The 20,928-nt window shown below is 43.0% G+C and overlaps 2 protein-coding genes across 3 annotated transcripts in view; one reads left to right on the top strand and one right to left on the bottom strand.

Moving 5' to 3' along the window:
- LOC311141761 (calcium/calmodulin-dependent protein kinase type II subunit beta-like) overlaps positions 1–6,675 on the top strand; it is a 98,989-nt gene extending 92,314 nt beyond the window's left edge. For both annotated transcript variants that reach the window (XM_084177203.1, XM_084177204.1), the window contains 4 exons: positions 3,111–3,186; positions 3,341–3,435; positions 4,206–4,439; positions 4,616–6,675. In XM_084177203.1, coding sequence (XP_084033329.1) covers positions 3,111–3,186; positions 3,341–3,435; positions 4,206–4,438 — 404 coding nt within the window. In that variant the 3' untranslated portion in view covers position 4,439; positions 4,616–6,675. The remainder of the gene's footprint in view (positions 1–3,110; positions 3,187–3,340; positions 3,436–4,205; positions 4,440–4,615) is intronic.
- A 4,503-nt stretch (positions 6,676–11,178) lies between these two features.
- On the bottom strand, positions 11,179–20,043 carry LOC311141873 (retinol dehydrogenase 14). Its single transcript, XM_084177370.1, has 4 exons — positions 19,633–20,043; positions 17,402–17,644; positions 16,782–17,084; positions 11,179–12,039 (listed from the first exon to the last, which is right to left on the bottom strand). Exons 1-4 carry the CDS (start codon positions 19,763–19,765, stop codon positions 11,780–11,782), a joined length of 939 nt encoding a protein of 312 aa, XP_084033496.1. The 5' UTR covers positions 19,766–20,043; the 3' UTR covers positions 11,179–11,779.
- Positions 20,044–20,928: the final 885 nt, after the last annotated feature.

The following is a 20,928-nucleotide window of genomic DNA, read 5'->3' as shown; positions in this document are numbered from 1 at the left end:
TTGTCGCCTGCGTTTTGGAAAACGCATGCGCCAAATCGAGGTATTCGGGGGGGAACGCACGGTGGAGCTAGTGTCTGGACTTTCCATCGTGGTTGCACCAATGGAAACACCTAGACACCTACCCTGACAATCTCGCGACCACCCCGTGAGAACCCTCTGCGGCCATGAAAAGGTGGGGTTATGTAGTGCTAACCAGGGAAGACCTAACACAACAGGGAAATCAGGAGACTCAATAATAAAAAAAAGTGACTTGCTCTCGATGAGTCTCGTGCGTAACCATAGTAACTGGTGCTGTAACTTCCCTAACAAACCCGGACCCTAATGGTCGACTGTCAAGTGCTCTGATGGGGAGTGGAATGGATAGGGGAACCAATGTAATGCCTAGACTATGTGCAAATGACCTGTCCATAAAGTTCCCAGCATAAGGTCCTGTCAAAATTCCGTGGTCGAAATATGTGAATCCCTCTGGGTGGCTGGATCCGGTCACTCAGCTGGTCCCGAAAAATCGGGTCCTCTCCTCCTCCATGTTCGGGTGTGTGATTCTGTGATGAGGTGATTCTGAAGGAGTCAGGCGCAGGAGGGTAAATCACAGAATAACAGGATTTATTCTGAATTACAGAGTTACGCAGTAATGCGTAAAAACACTCCAGTGCGCAACACAGGCACACTGGAAAATACAAGGCACACAGTGAATATTCCCGGTGATCAGTGGCGGCTCCTGAAAAAATTCTCAGGGGGGGCAATTTTTCTGATGATTTAGGTGACCTACACACATTTTCAAAAAGATATGTCCAGCAACAACATGAAGACAGGGGCAGCATATAAGTCAATGCCAGAAGCATTTATTGACTGATCTCAAAAGTGTTGGCTTACAAAAGCAAAATAAGTTATCACAGTAAAAATAATCAAGGGTGTTCTTTCACATTCCTCAACACTGCATAAACAATATGCATTTCCATAAACAAATGAAATATCAGCTGAAAATACAGCATCTTGGTATTTGTTCAGATTGCAGGATCAACAAGAGCTTTTACCACATTTTTTTGCCTCATGGTTGAATTGGAAATATGTGCACCTGAGCATAATTCACAACAAGCAAGCAGGAGCTTTTGATAGAGGCTACTGAAAACATTGATGCAAGTTATTAGTAATAAGACATTTTTATAGACTTCCATATTCTGCCCTCTTGTATATATTTGTGAAAATGAACAGTGATAGACATTTTGCCTGAAAACAGAATTTGAAAATAATTTCTAGAAAAGGTAAACACAGCTATCTGTATGGCTTTGTAAAAATGAACAACCATATTCTGGCCAATTGTATAGATTTGTAAAAATGAACATGAACAGATTTTTTTTATTTTTTTTTACTTTTTTTAAAATGAAAAATAACTATTTTAAACAACATCAACTGTGAACTGATTTGGGCGTGTGTGTGTTAAAGAGACAGACAGGGAGGGACAAAGAGAGAGAGAGGCTACATTACTTGTACTGAAACTGTTCTCTTCTCTCTTTCAATGCAGCAAAGCAGTCAATGACTTTCTCATTGAAATCAGGCATGCTGAGGACTAGTTCCCTCTCCATGGAAAGCATGGCCAGTGCATTCAGACGTTCCTGGCCCATTGAATTTCGCAGGAATGTCTTAACTCGTGTCAAAGTTGAGAAACATCTCTCAGCTTCAGCTGTTGTCATGGGAGTAGTTATGAGGATGTTCAACAGTCACAGTCTCAGAGAACGTCTCCTGGAGGTTGTAGCTCATGAGAACCTGGTACAGTGCCAGTGCACCACAGTTTGACTTTCTCGTCGTCGGCAAAAATACCGTTCAGTCTCTCCAAAAGCACACTGGCGATTGAGACTGAGGTTGATTCCGAAATGGGAAGGAACTCAAAAAAGCGCTCCTGCACTTTGTGGTTGCTATCTATGTACCTCAGCACAAGCACCAGCTGTGTCTGTGTAGAAACGTCCGTGGTCTCGTCAGCTTGGATAGCTACGAAGTTCGCCGACTTCACCTCCTCCACAATATGTTCCCTCATGACCGCTAGCATACACTCCAGTAGCTCGTTTTGAATGGTCTTTGATGTGAACTTCTTTCAAAGAGACAATCGAGTTGCACTGAACGTTAGCCATCTTGATAGTAGTACGTGAATTGATTGACGCTGCTACCCGCTCTTTTCTTAGTTACGTTCATGGTTATGTTACGTATGACGAAAGCGCGTAAGTGCAAGCCCTCAGAAACCCATAGAGATTGTATTGAAAGCTCTGATATTTAAAAAAAAAAATGTTTTACATGAGAGTCTATGAGAGACTTCTGGGGCGATTTTCAACCTGACTGAAATCGCCCCAAAAGGGGGGGGGGGGGCATTTGAAGCACGACTTTAGCCTGATTGGACATTTAGTGGCAGATCAGACGTCTAGATTAGAACACTGATAACTACTGTTGCCGTGATATAATTGATTAGAAAAAAATCCCTTCCTTTTCCCGTTTGGCAGTGCGTCGCCCATATCGCCCTAATGAACACACCGCCCCTGCCGGTGATACAAAATACACGGAGCTCCACCGAGCTTCTCTCCCCTTCACAATAAACAATCACACACAAAGACAAGGGGGCAGAGGGAACACTTATACAGGTACTGATGAGGGGATATGAACCAGGTGTGTGTAATAAACAAGACAAAACTAATGGAATGATGAGATGAGGAGCGGCAGTGGCTAGGCCAGTGACGACGAACGCCAAAGCCTGCCCGAACAAGGAGAGGAGGCCGCCTCAGAGGAAGTCGTGACAGAAAAGGAGACTATATGATTTTGTGTGTTGTGCTTAGTAAATTGAACATGTGCTTAGAGTTTTAAAACAACTGCCTTTTTGATGATCTGTTTTGAGTTTTGTACTAAGCATTGTGAAAGTTGACTACATACTTGTGAAAATCGCACCAAAGTGATTGAAAAAAACTGTAATACAGGATTTGTTGCTTATTATAAGCGTGATCAAGATTGTTGGTTGGTGTTTGTGTGTGTGTGTGTGTCTGAGGTGGATATTGTACACATTAACTGCACGCAAACTCTCCACTGGCGTGTGTGTGTGTGTCTGACTCTATGCTGTGTTCCTCCTACAGCACGCAAACAAGAGATAATCAAGATCACTGAACAGCTGATCGAGGCTGTGAACAATGGAGACTTCGAGGCATACGCGTGAGTTCATCAGTGTGTGTGAGAGAGTCTGAGTGTGGGTAGCTACACACAAGAAGAAGAAGGATTGTATGATTGTTTTAGTCATTTTTAGTGTGAGCATGTATCATAATGTGTGTGCGCGTGTGAGACATTGATGTGTGTTTCCTCTCCCCAGTAAGATCTGTGATCCTGGTCTGACCTCCTTTGAACCTGAGGCCCTGGGCAACCTGGTGGAGGGAATGGACTTCCACAGATTCTACTTTGAAAACCGTAAGATCTGCAGAGATGCTTTATATTCTATTGGGGGAAACACATGCATCTAATCCAGCATCAAGGATTGGGGGAGCCCCAGAAAGCGACATTATACTGTAGTTTGGGACTCATTTTCTTGAAGGATCTTTTGATCTTTAGATATGGAATGACCGGCGTCCCGAGTGGTGCAGCGGTCTAAGGCACTGCATCGCAGTGATAGAGGCGTTACTACAGACCGGAGTTCGATCCCAGGCTGTGTCGCAGCCGGCCGCGACCGGGAGACCCATGAGGCTTCACACAATTGGCCCTGCGTCGTCCGGGTTAGGGGAGGGTTTGGCCGGCCGGGATGTCCTTGTCCCATCGCGCTCTAGCGACTCCTTGTGGCGGGCCGGGCGCATGCATGCTGACCTCGGTCGCCAGCTGTACAGTGTTTCCTCCGACACATTGGTGCGGCTGGCTTCCGGGTTAAACGAGAAGTGTGTCAAGAAGCAGTGCGGCTTGGCAGGGTCGTGTTTCGGAGGACGCATGGCTCTCGACCTTCGCCTCTACCTAGGTCCGTACGGGAGTTGCAGCAATGGGACAAGACTGTAACTACCAATTGGATATCACGAAATTGGGAAGAAAAAGGGATAAAAAGTACAAAAATATATATATATAAAGATATGGAATGACCGAACCTATTCTCTCAAATGACCATTTTGACTTAGTTTTTTTTTACTTTCTCTCTTTCTGTGACTTTTTCCTTACCACCCCCCCCCCCCCCCCACCTCCCCCCTCCCTCCCTCCAGTCCTGTCTAAGAACAGTAAGCCTATCCACACCACAATCCTGAACCCCCATGTCCACCTCATTGGAGAGGACGCTGCCTGCATCGCCTACATCCGCCTCACCCAATTCGTTGACGGCCAGGGCCATCCGCGCTCCAGCCAATCAGAGGAGACTAGGGTATGGCACCGCCGGGACTCCAAGTGGCAGAACGTCCACTTCCACTGCTCGGGTGCGCCCGCCGCACCACTCCAGTGAGGTATGTGTAGAACATGTTTGTATCATGTGTGTGTGTAAACACATTTACAGTTATGTACGCATACACACACACACTGACATGCGCACACACACAGACACACTGTTTTGAATACTATTTTTCAGAAATGTAAGATGTGAAATGGAAATGTCTGTTAAATTGTGTCTCCTGTGTTTCAGGAGTAGAATGCCATAGTCACCTCTAACAAGAGTGCTCTGCTGGAGAGAGAGAGAGATAGAGGGAGAGCAAGTCCAGTGTCGGGTGGCTCTGAGTCCGCAGTGCCAGACCCCTCCCAAACTAGATACCCAGCATGCATCTCTTCTTTACGACTACCGCCCCGTCTGTCGCCACCCGCCACTGCACCCACTGACAACCATCTCAACAACCAACCAACCATCTGACAACAATCTATTGTTTTGACAACAACAGCAACAACCACAACAACAACCCCCTTCTCCCCCTCCCCCTCAACCTCAAACCATAGACAACTCACGTTTTGCCCCTTTTCCCCAACCCCAACTCCTCCAACCCAACCACCGCCACACCTATGGCCAATATTGGGCTGTGGGTAGGGAGTGTTTCGAGGGGTGTGTTGGGGGGTGTTGTGGTGTTTTCTTGGCCTCAGTGTGCATTTGATTCTTCCTCTTATGTCACATGATGTCCCCTCTTCTTCCTCTTGTGAATCTTCACTTGTGTTGCGTAACACTGCACAGGAAATACAGTATGTAAAGTTTTAAGTAAAATCTATTACTATTATGATTATGATTATTACACAATTGAAATTGTATATGTAATTTGTATAATTCAAATGATTGATGCCAGTGGTTTCTAGAGTTTGTTTTTTTCTCTATCTTTTTAAGGAAGCATGTTGTTTTTCAGTATTCACAGTGGCTGTTTTTTATTGTGGCTTTTAAGTGACAAAATGGTATTGGCAGTTTTTGTATAAGCTTCTTGTATTTAATCTATTATATTATACTAGGCCAAAGCTCATGTTTAAGAAAATAACTTTTTGGGGGAGGTGTGTGTTTGATGTGGTGTGGAGGAAGCGAGTGTGAATGTTAGAAGTGTGTGCGTGTGTGCTTCTGTGCATGCGTGTGCGTGTGTGTGTATATGTGTGTGTGGAACCTGGTAGATGGGAGTGTATTAGTCCATAGGTGGCCGGTTGGATCAACTGGTTAGAATTTTCAGCGTTGTAATGTGAATAGCTGGAAATGGGGTTGGCCTGATTTGGTGTCTTCCGATGTCCGGTCACAATCATTTTAACTGTACGAAACGAGATTCAACAATAACAGAGGTTTTTATTGTATTTCACATTAATCATGTTTTTGCCTTTTTTGTCTTTATTATTATTAACATATCTCAGAGGATAGATCTACCGGTTCTCTCTTACTCTCTGGTGTTGGCCGTTGGTGTGTGGGAAGGGTTTGTGCTCCCCAGTGCTCCCGGTGGTTCGATTAGATATTGCAGTATCATCACCCAACTTGACAATATACTGCACTGCACACTGCACTGCACTGCACACTGTACTGCACTGCACACACTGCAAATGAGGCCTCTACATGTACAGCCGCTATAGAACAAGTGAATAAACAATATCACAGCAATATTATGCTATAGTGTCCATACATATCAGCTTCACTACTTATCTTTCAACATCTTAAAGCTGTTTTGCAGTCTCTTTAAAACAGTACAGTACCTATAGCACCTCTCACATCTCATCTTTCTGTACAGGGGTGCTTTTTAGAACCTTTAGTGAGCGGGGATGAAGCCTTACGCACTTATAAATCCATACTGCGTCATAAGGTGCTACCATCCATTCTCTCACACCTCACCTGAGCCAGTTGCACTCTGATCCCATATAAAACCTGGAAACTGCATCACTACTGAGGTCCTGCATGGCATAGAGCCGTGCCTAGGGCTCTATGCCTGTTCAATATGTTTAGTGGGGGTTAATGGAGAGCTAACAGGCAGGCTGTTGGACAACTACAGTATGTCTGTCTGGACTGGCGAGATGTGGGCCTGTGTTGTCTGCAGGTGGCAGGTGTTTTAGTGGCGAGGTCATGTGCATGCATATGTGTGTTTACTTTGCATAAACCTTGTCCCTCTGTCCTGTGGTCTCTAGTTGGTGCTGCTCATTTTAGAGTGGAGAGATGTGACTGAGGTCTCACAAGGTATCCAGAAGACTGTGTGTATAAGGGGAGAGCTGCTGTGTTGGTTTTCCACATGATGGAGATTTTAGAGGAGTGTGAGAGAGAGAGAGAGAGAGAGAGAGAGAGAGAGAGAGAGAGAGAGAGAGAGAGAGAGAGAGAGAGAGAGAGAGAGAGAGAGAGAGAGAGAGAGAGAGGTTAGGAGAAGAAGGCTTTATTTCAGAGGTCCTATCAGTCCTCTGCCTTCAGTCCAGGACTTACTTTTCTTATGATTTAATTATCTTTTTATGTATATTATATTTTCACATTTGTAATATCATCTTCATTGATTGTGTTACTATTGCGTGTTATTGACTAGTGTTACTATTCATTGTGTTTGTGCCAGGGAGAGATGGACAGATGGATTTACATGTTTTAGGAAGAGATGGCTTCACACACCCATGTAACTTATCTGAAGAAAAGTCAGCTCTGGATTGTTTGGTAATGTTGCAGGCCCACTATATTACAGTTGCATTTGATCAACAAATGGTTGCGTGTCACATCATGGACTGTGCAGTCGGGTATCCAATTGCTATAATATATTATAGGATTGGGTTAGCTGATATGTTAAATACCTATCCAGACGTTGTGAGATCTGTCAGGTGTCTGCAACATATAGTCAGCCTGGAACTTGATCAAAGTTTCAAATTGTGGATCTAAGTGAGTGTTTTTTTTCCCCGCCGTCCTACCATAGTTGTTATGCCTGCCTATGATTGGCTGCCTTCGGAAGTGTCTCATCACTATTGGCCAGACAATTTTGACCGTCTCATTGGACAGTCAGGCGGTCAGCCGGTTGGTTAGTCCTCAGGTTCATATTTATTTGATTATTTATTTATTTAATTTATTGGACAGTTATGTGCTTTTTCTTCAATGTTTTCTTTTGTTTATCCCTCGATATACGGTAAATGTTCAATTACTCTCTGTTGCATTGTGATTTAAAGGGAGGTTCCCTTCTATGTCCCTAGAAGTGCTCCAGAGTGATCAAGCTAACCAAACATGTGACCCGACCTCTTCCCCCTCTCCAAAAAAAGAAGAAAAAGAAGCATGTACAAAGATGTTGTATTATGTTCTTCTTAGCTATTAACTAGCATCTTAGCTGTCATTTCTTTGCATGATAGTCGACAGGACATTAGTTCTGGTGTTAACCCTGATTTGTCCTACTGAATGCTGGTATACTAAACCTTTCTCAATCTATTTTCTGAGCTTTTTAAGTGCATAAAACTATTTTTGTCTCGAGATGACATAACAAAGATAGATGATCATGATAAGGCTGACTTTGATATTGATGATTATGACAAGGATGATGATGATTCTACTGCATGCCTTTATATAGAGCTCAATGTTGTCAATGCAGAGGATCACCTCTAAACCATAAGCATCTCCAGTGACCCCTGCTCTACTGAACTTGCATGTGGACTTGGGTGGAAATCCTAGCTTCCGCTTAAGTACATTTTTAACATAGTAATGCATTGATGTCAATGGTAGACTAAGTAGAAATTTGACTTACAGTGAATGCATAATCTCAAATTGCAACGGTCAAATAATGTAGTAGATGGAGTAGGCCTAGATGTGCTAAAAGATGCCCTCTGGTGGTTAAAATGAGCGTTAAAGGCAAACACTGCGACACAATGAATCCTACCACAGCATACCACACGCTATACTGCTGTATTAAGCAACTTTTAAATGAGGAACCACTGTAAGTGGAAGTTAGGATTCACCCCTTTGAGAGGAACAGCACTCAATACTTACTCAAAAAGGATACATAAAGAACACCTGCAGTTCCACTATAACCCCACTAGAGAGCACTCTCACATGTAATAAAGCACAACTAGCCGATAAGGGGGCAGATTTGTCTAAAATTGTAAAGGCTGGGGATGCTGAAGTAACTTCCCAATAAGCAAACTTTTAAGTAATCGGTTCCAATAGACTTTAGAGGGAAGAACACACTGGACTATGTTTCTTTAGTTAATTTTGGAAACATTTGAAACATAGGAATACAAAGTGCATCCATCCAATGACTAGACCACCTGCACTGACAACACTGAGCTAGTATCTCTCGCTAGTATTTCTTTCACTATTTTCTTAGTCCCTCTGTTTACAAACCTTTGGGTCTTTATATTTTCCCTGGCTTTGTTTATTTTTTGTCAGTTTGGGTTTCATCTGTAGAATATATTTATCCTATATTTCTCTGATTCTTCTGATTATTGCTCTATTCTCCAACATGCTACATGTGTTTCTCTAATTTAAGGAAATGTGTTAAGGTGTTATCAATAAAATGACAATTTAAATAAAAATAAGTTTATCCTATTTATCCTCCATCTTAATGATCAAAGACATCCTCCTGGGCTTTTTATTGATGAGAGAGAAATCAGTTAAAGTTTTTCAACGGTTAATCCGATACAGAGATTAGGAAATAATATTACAATAATATAATAGTGACATTTCATATTTAAAAATATATATATGTCACAAGTGTAACTGGGCTAACAGTTGATACTTTAGATTCATACAAAGGGTGCGTTCGTAAATTCAATCTGGAGTGCCAGAGTGCGCTCAGAGTGCCCTTCGTAAATTCAGAGCGTTGTCAGATTATCAGTTTGTAAATTCAGAGCGTTTCGCTCTCGAGCGTTCAGAGCGCACACTGGACGCTCTGGCCGAGGAGTAGGGTTGATCCGAGCGTTCTGGCCTCACAACGGCAGTCAAGCACCCAAGCTAACTGGCTAATGTTGGCTAGCTTGCTAGCTACTTCCAGACACAAATGAGAGAACACCTCACTCTGACCATTTTACTCACCCTAGCAGAGCTGGTTAGGCTGTTTCTATGTTATCCAGAGCGTTGGTGACTGTAACTGCTGATGGCAACAATTTAATTACGCTTTTTTGCCGACGTTTACTGACACCGGCCATATTGAATGGGTGTTGAACGTTTGTAAATTTGTCTGTTTTTCTGCACTCTGGCACTCTCAGATGAGAGTACTCTGAAATCGGAGTAGATAGCCAGAGTGAATTTACGAACGCACCCATAGTTTGATGTTACAGTAGATGATGATTCATGTTAAATAATATCTGATATTTTTCAAATCAGAACATGTCATATTTGATAGTGATTAGTAAAGCATATACAGATAAGGCATAAGGCTACCCATATATTCATGCAATATTTAAAAGTCAATATTTAATTTGAAAAATGTATTTGTCCTTTCTTCAATAAAAAAGTTTTGAAAATAACAGCCAAAAAATTAAATCATAAATAAGATAAAATCATACAGCACAAAAGAGACCTCTGGAGAAAGCGGCTCCCTATGACATAATCTCACTGTGAACACACATACTCTGTCATATTACTCTCCTATAGTTCAACTTGAACTGATCACAGACATTATGCCCTTGGCCTTTGTCCTCTCTAAGTCCCATTCAGTCAAATGAGTATGATGTAGAAAACTGGTGACTTGAGACTATAATACAAAGCTTATCCATTCCTTTCATGAATCTTCATAACAAACCACAGGAGGTTTGGTGGCACCTTAATTGGGGAGAACGGGCTCGTGGTAATGACTGGAGCGGAATCAGTGGAATGGTATCAAATACATCCAGCACATGGTTTCCAGGTGTTTGATGCCATTCCATTTTCTCAGTTCCGGACATAATTATGAACCTTTCACCCCTCAGCAGCCTCCTGTGTAATAAACAGTTACATGTAGATGACAGAAACCCAGCAGTGCACCATCCCCAGCATGAGAGCACAACCCAACCCTAAAAGCATTACTCTGTGATTCACTACGTATAAATAAACAGTTCAATCTCTCTGAGATCTGAGTGTGTATTACTCAAACAGAAAAACATGTTATAATCATCAATAATCATATCAAAGTGATTCATGTTCATTAGACACCAAAGCACTAATCTCTGTCACACACACACACACACACACACCCCTCATCGGGACTACATCACTGTCAGAGATACCTCTGATTGTCAGATCTGTATATCAGGGTAGATAGCATCACCGGGCTTTCCTCAGACAGATATAGCCTGCATTCAGCAGTGTTGGGGTCCAGAATCACAGGAGTGTATTAGACAATCCCTTGGATCTTCTCCCAGTCTCAGAACTGCAGATTGCCCAGGTGTTTGGCCACAGCTATCAGCGCTCCTAAGACCAGCTGTGGATCTGCCAGTGTGCACTGGGCTCTGTAGCTTGTCTGGGTGTTTTTAGTTTGTGAGTAATGGCAGCTCCTTTTTTGGGGGGGGGTTTCTGCTCCAGTGCAATGAGGTTTTCTGTGAGAGAAGAAATCTGGTCCTGAATGTTCTTCATCTCTCTGGCGATCATCGTTCCCTTCTCCTTCTCCCTCAGTGAAGCCAGTCTGGCATCCTCTTCCTCTTTCAGGAACTGGTGAAGCATCTCAAATTCCCCCGTTCTGTCTCTCTGTGGATACCAGCTGCTTGCTTCTCCTACCGAGTGTTCTGAAATGTGCTCTACTAAACAACACCACATTCTCTGTACACTCTTAAAAAAACATACAAGTATCCTTTGACTAATAACAAGACATCAGACAGGACCTTATTGCCACAGATTTTATTGCAATATTTTTTCCCCAGGTTTTATTACGACAGAAGAAAAAGCAGCCATGTGTTTTAGGACAGCAATAAAAAGGCTAACCATAAAAATATTAAACAATGCATTCCCCATTCATAAAAAAAGAAACACAGACATACTTCACAATCAGGTCCCCTGAAGACAAATAAATAGTTATAAAAAAAACAATAACATAAATAAAGTCATTCCAGGCTAGTTTGACCAAAATAATGTTCTCACACATTTCTTTCTCGCAAAGCTTCATAGTTTAATTTGATCGTTAACGTTTCGGTCTACTGACCTTCTTAATGCTTTGATCAAAACATTAACAGTCAGTAACTTTTACTAATTACAACAGTGAAACATTGCAAGCCAACAGTGTGAGGGAATGTCTTTTTTTTAACTTGAGTTATATTAATATTTCAACAAACCTAGAAAACACTCCTGGACTGGAAATCCAAAACTGAATATCATACCCTTCCACCATTGTTTTTGTTTTAAAAAACAATAGCAAAACAGAGTGATATTCAGTGAGTATTCCAGGCTAAAATACTTCTACAAGCCTTACGAAGCCTTAATCCTTTCTCAGGCCAGGTTGACCAGCCTCTCGCTGGCCTCCCACAGTTTTTTGGCCACGCCGGCGTCTCTGGCGAAAGATCTCAGCGTGGCGGGCCGGCAGTCGGTGAAGTATCCCCCACTGTGCTTGGCAGCCTCGTCCGACACGGCGCAGTAGACCACGGTCTGAGCGCCCATTTCACACGGCACGAAGAACATGAACATGATCACCTGCATCAGCATACGGAACAGGATGGAGTAGTGATATGTCCAACTGCTCTGAACATAGCCTGGGAGAGGGAGGGAGAAGGGGTGTAAGTGTGATGCATGAAATAATTCCCACACACTGATTCTATGCCCCAAAATGGGGGGATCGGGTAGGTATCCTTCCTGTAATAGATGTCTCTTTCTTTTTTACATTTTTTGTCACTTAACAATTAACTTTCAATCGACAAGAGAGTTGTGCCTCCATTATCTGAAACCATGGATGTGTGCATGCCACTGTGAGACAGATAGTAAGCCTATCTATTGAGAGAGGTTGCAGTGTAGGCCCTTTCACCCCTTTCTCTTCCATCAACTGGCAATTTCATTATGTGACTATTTGATCTACAGCTATGACTGTATTAGTATAATCTACAGTATACAGACCAGTGTTTCCTCTGGAAATTGTAGTAGCAGAGGGGGGAGTTTATTTTATTTTGTATTATAAATGCTTCAGTATACAGTATACTGTGCAGATTAGAGCTGGGCGATATGAAAAAATAAAAGTAATATCATGATAAATTGACCCATTTTGCTCAATAACGATAAATACAACAATATATATTTTTTTTTATGCACAGTTACCGTAATTTTCGGACTATAAGCCGCGCCTTTTTCCCCATTTTTCGACCCAGCGGCTTATATAACGGTGCGGCTAATCTATGGATTTTTACAGCTAATGGCCACTAGAAGACCTCCTAAATCTATGGATTTTACAGGTTACAGTCCACCAACTTTAACTCTATGGGCTCTATGACCGGTCCGCGCCCCCCACCTTTAAGCGGCGGGCTCCAGCAGGAAAAGCTGGAGGCCGGAAATGAGTGAGACAGGTAGCGCGCAAAAGTAAAAGTGGAACCGAGAGTGGTACGAGAGACAGAACGAGAGACAGAACGAGAGCAAGACAGACAGACATTACGAAAGCGAGACAGTTTGTCTCTTTCCCGACAATCCCCTCTGTGCACGAACCCTTACATATGGTAATTAAACATTAAAACAACTGCGGCTTATAGTCCAGTGCGGCTTATATATGTACACATCATTCAATATCATTCAATTTAGCTGCTGCGGCTTATACTCCGGTGCGCCTTATAGTGCGGAAAATACGGTACTTTCCATTAGCGGCAGGGCTCTAGACAGTTTTTCCAGTGCCAAGTAAGACATGATTGAAGTTAGCTATTTCATCTAACATGTTCTGGAAATGCATGATAAGATGTTTTACTGTCACATACACCGGATAGGTGCAGTGAAATGTGTTGTTTTACAGGGTCAGCCATAGTAGTACGGCACCCTTCGAATCTGACCATCACCCTTGGTGAGACAAAACCGCGACTCGTCAGTGAAGAGCACTTTTTGCCAGTCCTGTCTGGTCCAGCAACGGTGGGTTTGTGCCCATAGGCGACGTTGTTGCCGGTGATGTCTGGTGAGGACCTGCCTTACAACAGGCCTACAAGCCCTCAGTCCAGCCTCTCTCAGCCTATTGCGGACAGTATGAGCACTGATGGAGGGATTGTGCGTTCTTGGTGTAACTCGGGCAGTTGTTGTTGCCATCCTGTACCTGTCCTGCAGGTGTGATGTTCAGATGTACCGATCCTGTGCAGGTGCTGTTACACGTGGTCTGCCACTGCGAGGACGATCAGCTGTCCGTCCTGTCTCCCTGCATCGCTGTCTTAGGCGTCTCACAGTACGGACATTGCAATTTATTGCCCTGGCCACATCTGCAGTCCTCATGCCTCCTTGCAGCATGCCTAAGGCACGTTCACGCAGATGAGCAGGGACCCTGGGCATCTTTCTTTTGGTGTTTTTCAGAGTCAGTAGAAAGGCCTCTTTAGTGTCCTAAGTTTTCATAACTGTGACCTTAATTGCCTACCGTCTGTAAGTTGTTAGTGTCTTAACGACCGTTCCACAGGTGCATGTTCATTAATTGTTTATGGTTCATTGAACAAGCATGGGAAACAGTGTTTAAACCCTTTACAATGAAGTTCTGTGAAGTTATTTGGATTTTTACAAATTATCTTTGAAAGACAGGTTCCTGAAAAAGGGACGTTTCTTTTTTTGCTGAGTTTATTTTTGCCTCTTTTGAGAATATAATATTTTTGGTGCATATTGGCCTAGGTTAATATGCTACATAAATCCCCACCTGAGGCAGTAGGAACTCAAAACACATTAGCTAGATTGCTAACTCTAAATATGATATTGTTGCTCATAGCCATGTCATTTATAATTTAACAGTAAAATGTTTGTCCTACAAAAACTTTCCATTGGTAGGCCTATAAGCTACTTGATGTATTCACCGCAAATGGCGTGCTCTGTTCTGTTCTGCCAGCGCATCATCTCAATTAAATAGGCTACTCCATTTGTAAAGTGGTGGTATGTCCTCAAAATTAAGAGTTGAGAAATAATATGTATACTCACAGAAAGCTGAGACTCTCCCCTAAAGCTTAGGCCCCCTCACCAGATAGCATATGAACACGTCATAAGCCATGGCAAAATGTTTAGAGTTAGACTAAATTAGCTATGAAAATTCATATTTTTGTCTAAGCCTCACAGCAAAATGTGTAGAACTGCAAGAAGTTAGCCCCCCACCCAAAAAAATAGTTTTCCCAATAAAAGAGTCTGCTCGGACCTGCAATATGCCACTGGTTGATACTCGACTAGGGGAGGGGTGAGGGTTGAGGAGGGCTGAGACTTGACTAGATGAGGGGTGAGGATGAGGAATGACAAAGTTCCAAATATGTATTCCGTACCAGTGACTGGCACGCTCAGCCTGTCTCTCCAGTGACTAGCGAGCCGTCTCGAGGGCGGTGTTGTACCCGGACTAAATAACCTTTAGAACGGTGTTGTACCTGGACAGATGATCTACAGTGCATTCGGAAAGTATTCAGACCCCTTGACTTTTTCTACATTTTGTTACGTTACAGCCTAATTAAACTTTTTTTTTATTTTTATTATCCTCATCAATCTACACACAATACCCCATAATGACGAAGCAAAAACAGGTTTAGACATTTTAGCAAATGTATTAAAAGCAAAAAAGTGAAATATCACATTTACATAAGTATTCAGACCCTTTACTCAGTACTTTGATGAAGCAACTTTGGCAGCGATTACAGCCTCGAGTCTTCTTGGGTATGACGCTACAAGCTTGGCACACCTGTATTTGGGGAGTTTCTCCCATTCTTCTCTGCAGATTCTCTCAAGCTCTGTCAGGTTGGATGGGGAGCGTCGCTGCACAGCTATTTTCTGTTCTCTCCAGAGATGCTTGATCGGGTTCTTGTCCGGGCTCTGGGTGGGCCACTCAAGGACATTCAGAGACTTGTCCCGAAGCCACTCCTGCGTTGTCTTGGCTGTGTGCTTAGGGTCATTGTCCTGTTGAAAGGTGAACCTTTGCCCCATTCTGAGGTCATGAGCGCTCTGGAGCAGGTTTTCATCAAAGACCTCTCTGTACTTTGCTCCGTTCATCCTTCCCTCGATCCTGACTAGTCTCACAGTCCCTGCCACTGAAAAACATCTCCACAGCATGATGCTGCCACCACCATGCTTCACCGTAGGGATGGTGCCTGGTTTCCTCCAGACGTGACGCTTGGCATTCAGGCCAAAGAGTTCAATCTTGGTTTCATCAGACCAGAGAATCTTGTTGCTCATGGTCTGAGAGTCCTTTAGGTGCCTTTTAGCAAACTCCAAGCGGGCTGCCGTGTGTCTATTACTGAGGAGTGGCTTCCGTCTGGCCACTCTACCATAAAGACCTGATTGGTGGAGTGTTGCAGAGATGGTTGTCCTTCTGGAAGGTTCTCCCATCTCCACTCTGCAGCTTTGTCAGACTGACCATCGGGTTCTTGGTCAGGCCCTTCTCCCCCGAATGCTCAGTTTGGCCGGGCAGCCAGCTCTAGGAAGAGTCCTGGTGGTTCCAAACTTCTTCCATTTAAGAATGATGGAGGCTACTGTGTTCTTGGGGACCTTCAATGCTGCAGACATTATTTGGTACCCTTCCCCCCAGATCTGTGCCTCGACACAATCCTGTCTCGGAGCTCTACGGACAATTCCTTCGACCTTATGGCTTGGTTTTTGTTCTGACATGCACTGTCAACTGTGGGACCTTATATAGACAGGTGTGTGCCTTTCCAAATCATGTCCAATCAATTGAATTTACCACAGGTGGACTGTGTAGAAAACATCTCAAGTGTGTGTTGTAGAAACATCTCAAGGATGATCAATGGAAACAGGATGCACCTAATCTCAATTTCGAGTCTCATAGCAAAGGGTCTGAATACTTTTGTAAATAAGGTATTTTTGTTTTTTAGTTTGAATAAATTTGCCCAAATTTCTAAAAACCTGTTTTCGCTTTGTCATTATGGGGTATTGTGTGTATATTGATGAGGGGAAAACTATTTTTTATCCATTTCAGAATAAGGCTGAAACGTAACAAAATGTGGAAAAAGTAAAGGGGTCTGAATACTTTGAGAATGCACTGTATGTACAGAGGAAAAGTGAATGCAAATAACAAAACTCTATTGAATGTACGTTTCGTAGAAATACTATGTTTTTGCAGTGGCGGCAATGATTTAGCCTTGGCGCAGGACCACAGCTAAACTAATGCAGTGGAAACACTGATACAGACACTAGTGCATCAAGCCTCACCAGGATGCACAGCGTAGGTGGTCACCCCTTTCCTCTCTGTCATCTAGGCCATTAGATTATGACTATGTAAAATCATCTATCATTGTATCAGGGTGACAAGTTTAATCTAAGTATACACTAGTGCTTCAAGTCTCACCAGGGTGCACAGCGTACGCCGTCACTCCTTTGCCCTCCATCATTCTATCCAGCTCCTGGCTGAAGTAGATGTTGGCCAGCTTGCTGCGGCAGTAGGTGAAGAAAGGCAGCAGGTTATAGTTGAGGTCCTGGAAGTCTAACTTCTGGTACTTGTAGTTGGAGCAGGTGAGCGTGACCACGCGGCTGGGGGCCGAAGCCTTCAGGTGGCCCAACAGTAGGTTGGTCAACAGGAAGTGGCCGAGGTGGTTCACACCGAAACACATGCTGAAGTTGTCCTCCGTCCAGTCCAGCACGCTGGGCATGGCTGTGAGTGGAGGGGGGAGGTTAGCTAGCGAGATTGCTTAACGTTTGAGTTTACTACCGCTGCTCTGAATGCCAAAGAGTCTAAGGCACATGTCAAACTCATTCCAGAAGGCCTAGTGTCTGCAGGTGTTTGGTTTTTCCTTTCAATTAAGACCTAGACAACCAGGTGTGGGGAGTTCCTTACTAATTAGTGACCTTAATTCATCAAGTACAAGGGAGGAGTGAAAACCCGCAGCCACTCAGGCCTCCGTGGAATGATTTTGACACCTGTGGTCTAAGGGCTTTTTTATGAGGGTGTCACAGACTCCTCTCTCTCACCTGCGTTGTTGATGAGGATGTCCAACCTCTTCTCTCTCTGAAGGAAGGTCTTACAGAAGTCTCGTATGGAGCACATGTTGGCCAGATCCAGCTCCATGTGATGGACGTTTACGTTGTGACCCCTGATCTTGATCTCCCTCACCGCCTTCTCAGCCTTGTCCACGTCACGGCAAGCTATGATGACACGGGCACCTCGCATCGCCAAGGCAACCGCTGTCTCTTTGCCGATGCCAGCATTGCCACCTAAAAGAAACAGGTAGGTAGGGAGAGAGGGAGAGAGAGAATGGATGATGATTATTATTACAAAGCTATGATACACTAGTGTACAGCCTAGTGTACAGCAAACTTTGTGAATTAGACTACAAACAGTCTAAAAAACAAAACAGTGATAATCTATTAATGTGCAATAAGATATCTCCAACTAAACATCTGAATAAGGGGGGTAAGGTTGCTAACAGCACTGTGACTTCTAAAAAATGCATTCATCCTCCCTCAGAGGGTTTCCACTAGATAGCACAGCCACAGTCAAAATTGGCTATATTGTGAAAATTCATGAAAACAAAAATGAGCTTGTTGGTCTTCAATTCAAGTAAGGGTTAGGCCTAAGGTTAGCAGTGTGGTTAAGGTTAGGGTTAAAATTACATTTTAAGAAGAGAAATTGTAGAAAAAGGAGGGGTTTATGACTTTGTGCCTGTGGTAACTAGTAAGGACCCTAAGAGGCGTTACCTGTTTTATTTCATGTTAATAAATACATTTATGCATCACTCACAACCTTTGCAAGTGGGTATTGTATTAGCTAGCACAGGGGTTTTCAAACGGGGGTCTGCGGCTCCCTAGGTTTTTTTTATGTGAAAAAATGTTTTATGAATATCGCTAGCTGCAACAGAATACCACTGTGGATACCATTTTTATGTCTCTGCATCCAGTTTGAAGGAAGTTAAAGGTAGTTTCACAAGTCAATGCTAACTAGTGTTAGCGCAATGACTGGAAATCTACAGGAACAGTCAGCAAGCTAGCTGTTCCTGTTCATCCGACTCTGGGGAAGTGGATAAATGGCTTCATTGCCAACATCTCAAACTATCCCTTTAATATGGAAGAAATTAGTCATTGGCGCTAATTACAGTTTTCTTTTCTGTATAGAAAATTCTTAGGCGGGCCATGTAAGTGGTAATTTTCAGGATGGAAAAACTGTTTCAGTGTCAACTTAAACCGGATAGAAAGCATGTAGAAATGACATTGAACTATATATATATTTTTTATAATACCATATTTGAGAACTAATTATCAAATAAAAGCTAGACAGTCAGGGAGAATAAAAAATTCCCAAAACTGGGCATTCAGGGCACATGCCCATTGATTTTGTTATAATGTTTGAGCAGAGGAACTCAGCACTTGCCATAGCAAAATGCATATATAGAAATTGACTTTCAGCTTCATGCCAAGCTGTGTAGAATTGCTGGACATTTTATTCAAAACTGCAAAATGTTCTCCCAGCTCAATGGAAACATTTTGTAGAATTGCAGAAAATGTGCTTTACAACAAAATGTCCTCTATGCCACCAAGATACCTTTCTAGTTAATAGACTACCTGTCACTCACAGGAGGTTGGTGGCACCTTAACTGGGGAGAACAGGCTCGTGGTAATGGCTGGAGCAGGATATAGGTGGAATGGTATCCAATACATCAACCACATGGTTTCCATGTGTTTGATGACATTCCATTCGCCCCATTCCTGCCATTATTATGAACAGTCCTCCCCTCAGCAGCCTCCACTGCTGTCACTGCTACCTGTTTGTTATGAGTTTACACTTCCTCTTCCAATGAACTGTGGGGTGGTCAAAATAATGAAACTGTACCAAATCTATTAATTTTAAAATATGTATTACTTCTAATTGCCATTATAATTTACCTGATGAGAAGACATGATTTAAATTATTTTACTAATATTACATTATCGCGGTCCCTTGGTCGCCGGTTCTACTCGGTGGGGGTCCCTGAGCAAGAAACGTTTGAAAACTGTAAGTCGCTTTGGATAAAAGCGTCTGCTAAATGGCATATTATAAAACCTCTGAGCTAACAGACGTACTGCCAGAAACTGTGGTACTGATGTGATTGTAACTACGCTATGTGCGATTGGCGCTACGTCTACATAGCTAAAGCGAGACAAACCGTCCCTTTCGGCACATGCGCGGCTACTAGCTAGCTAATTTGCTAGCTAGCTATCTGCCTTACCAGTAATGAGAACTGTATTGCCATCCAGTCTTTTCAAGTCCGTGCAATACCTCCTCTTTTTCATCCATTTCAAAATCAAATAGCAAACTAATGAAGTAATAATCGTGAACAAAATATACATTTTTAGCCACATAAAATAATCATGGATGCTCTTCTTGCAATGACGTCAATGAATGAACTGAAAACTAGCTAGCTAGCGGCTAATAAACAGTAGTTAGCATTCTGGTCGTCGACATCAGACACGAGACATCCATGGCGTACATAGAAACGATTCGTCTTAGTGACAGTTAATAACGAATTCCCATTTCCCTACCAAACAAAAGAAAAACTGCTCGAATAACGTATTTCAATATATCTTGGTAGCCAGTTGGCTAGCCTGCTAGCGCACAGATAATATATGAATGCGCATGCGTGGAAACATTGTACAGTTCACTCGCGCGATAATTTGTTCTCTGCCGCATCAAGGACGGCGCTACCTACTAGAGAGGTTGCAGTCCAGTGGGTCGCGGACGGAGATTGCGGCGTGGTCGGCATTGTTCATGCTGCGGCCAGTCAGACAGATGACTTTAGATGAAAATGTTTTTGTGCCGCAGATTCATTGGAAACGGTCGATTTTCTACTGTGTATGCGTTAGCCTAAGCCTACCTACTGTATTAAAAGCCATTTTTTCGCATTATTCACACACTAGTTTCGCGTGCGAGTTCAAGTGTGTCTATGTGTGGTCTCATTGAAAAAGAGTAGGCTGCCTACATAGGTGGAGATTCACGTGGCAGTTAATTTAAACATGAAATTAACTTAAACATAAATATTGATAATGGAAAGAAGTGGAGGGCGCTAAACCAACGTGAGTCGAGGTGCAATAAAGAAAAATGAATAATCATTTAAATGGCACAACGCGCGCATAGGCTGCGCCTTTTCATTTTCAATAGCCTAAGTATGGATTACCAATTTATTTGTCTCTGCCTGCAAATCGTCCTACTAAAAGGCAGGCTATATCCTATATGCAAAACGTTGCAGGTGTCGCTGTCATCATTCTTGCTGCTTGTAGTCCCCTGTAGCTCAGTTGGTAGAGCATGGCGCTTGCAACGCCAGGGTTGTGGGTTCGTTTCCCACGGGGGGCCAGTATGAAAATGTATGCACTCACTAACTGTAAATCGCTCTGCATAAGAGCGTCTGCTAAATGACTAAGATGTACGTTCAGTATCCATACCTGCGATATCAGGTGTGCATGGGCTGAGAAGCACGTGGCAGTTATCATTCCAAGGAATTGTACTTCCTAAATATGATTAGGCTATA

Source organism: Coregonus lavaretus (assembly GCF_964263955.1).
Source record: "Coregonus lavaretus genome assembly, chromosome: 14".
Taxonomy (NCBI): Eukaryota; Metazoa; Chordata; class Actinopteri; order Salmoniformes; family Salmonidae; genus Coregonus; species Coregonus lavaretus.
Note: the sequence above shows the minus strand (reverse complement) of the source record. Positions and strands in the feature narration are given on the sequence as shown.

Excerpts from the sequence above, each read along its gene's own strand:
- LOC311141873 (XM_084177370.1), bottom strand. The coding sequence starts at position 19,765 with ATGTGGCTAAAAATGTATATTTTGTTCACGATTATTACTTCATTAGTT. Across the intron at positions 17,645-19,632 it reads CAATACAGTTCTCATTACTG|GTGGCAATGCTGGCATCGGC; the intron begins GTAAGGCAGATA and ends TGTTTCTTTTAG. Across the intron at positions 12,040-16,781 it reads GGCGTACGCTGTGCACCCTG|GCTATGTTCAGAGCAGTTGG; the intron begins GTGAGACTTGAA and ends TCCCTCTCCCAG.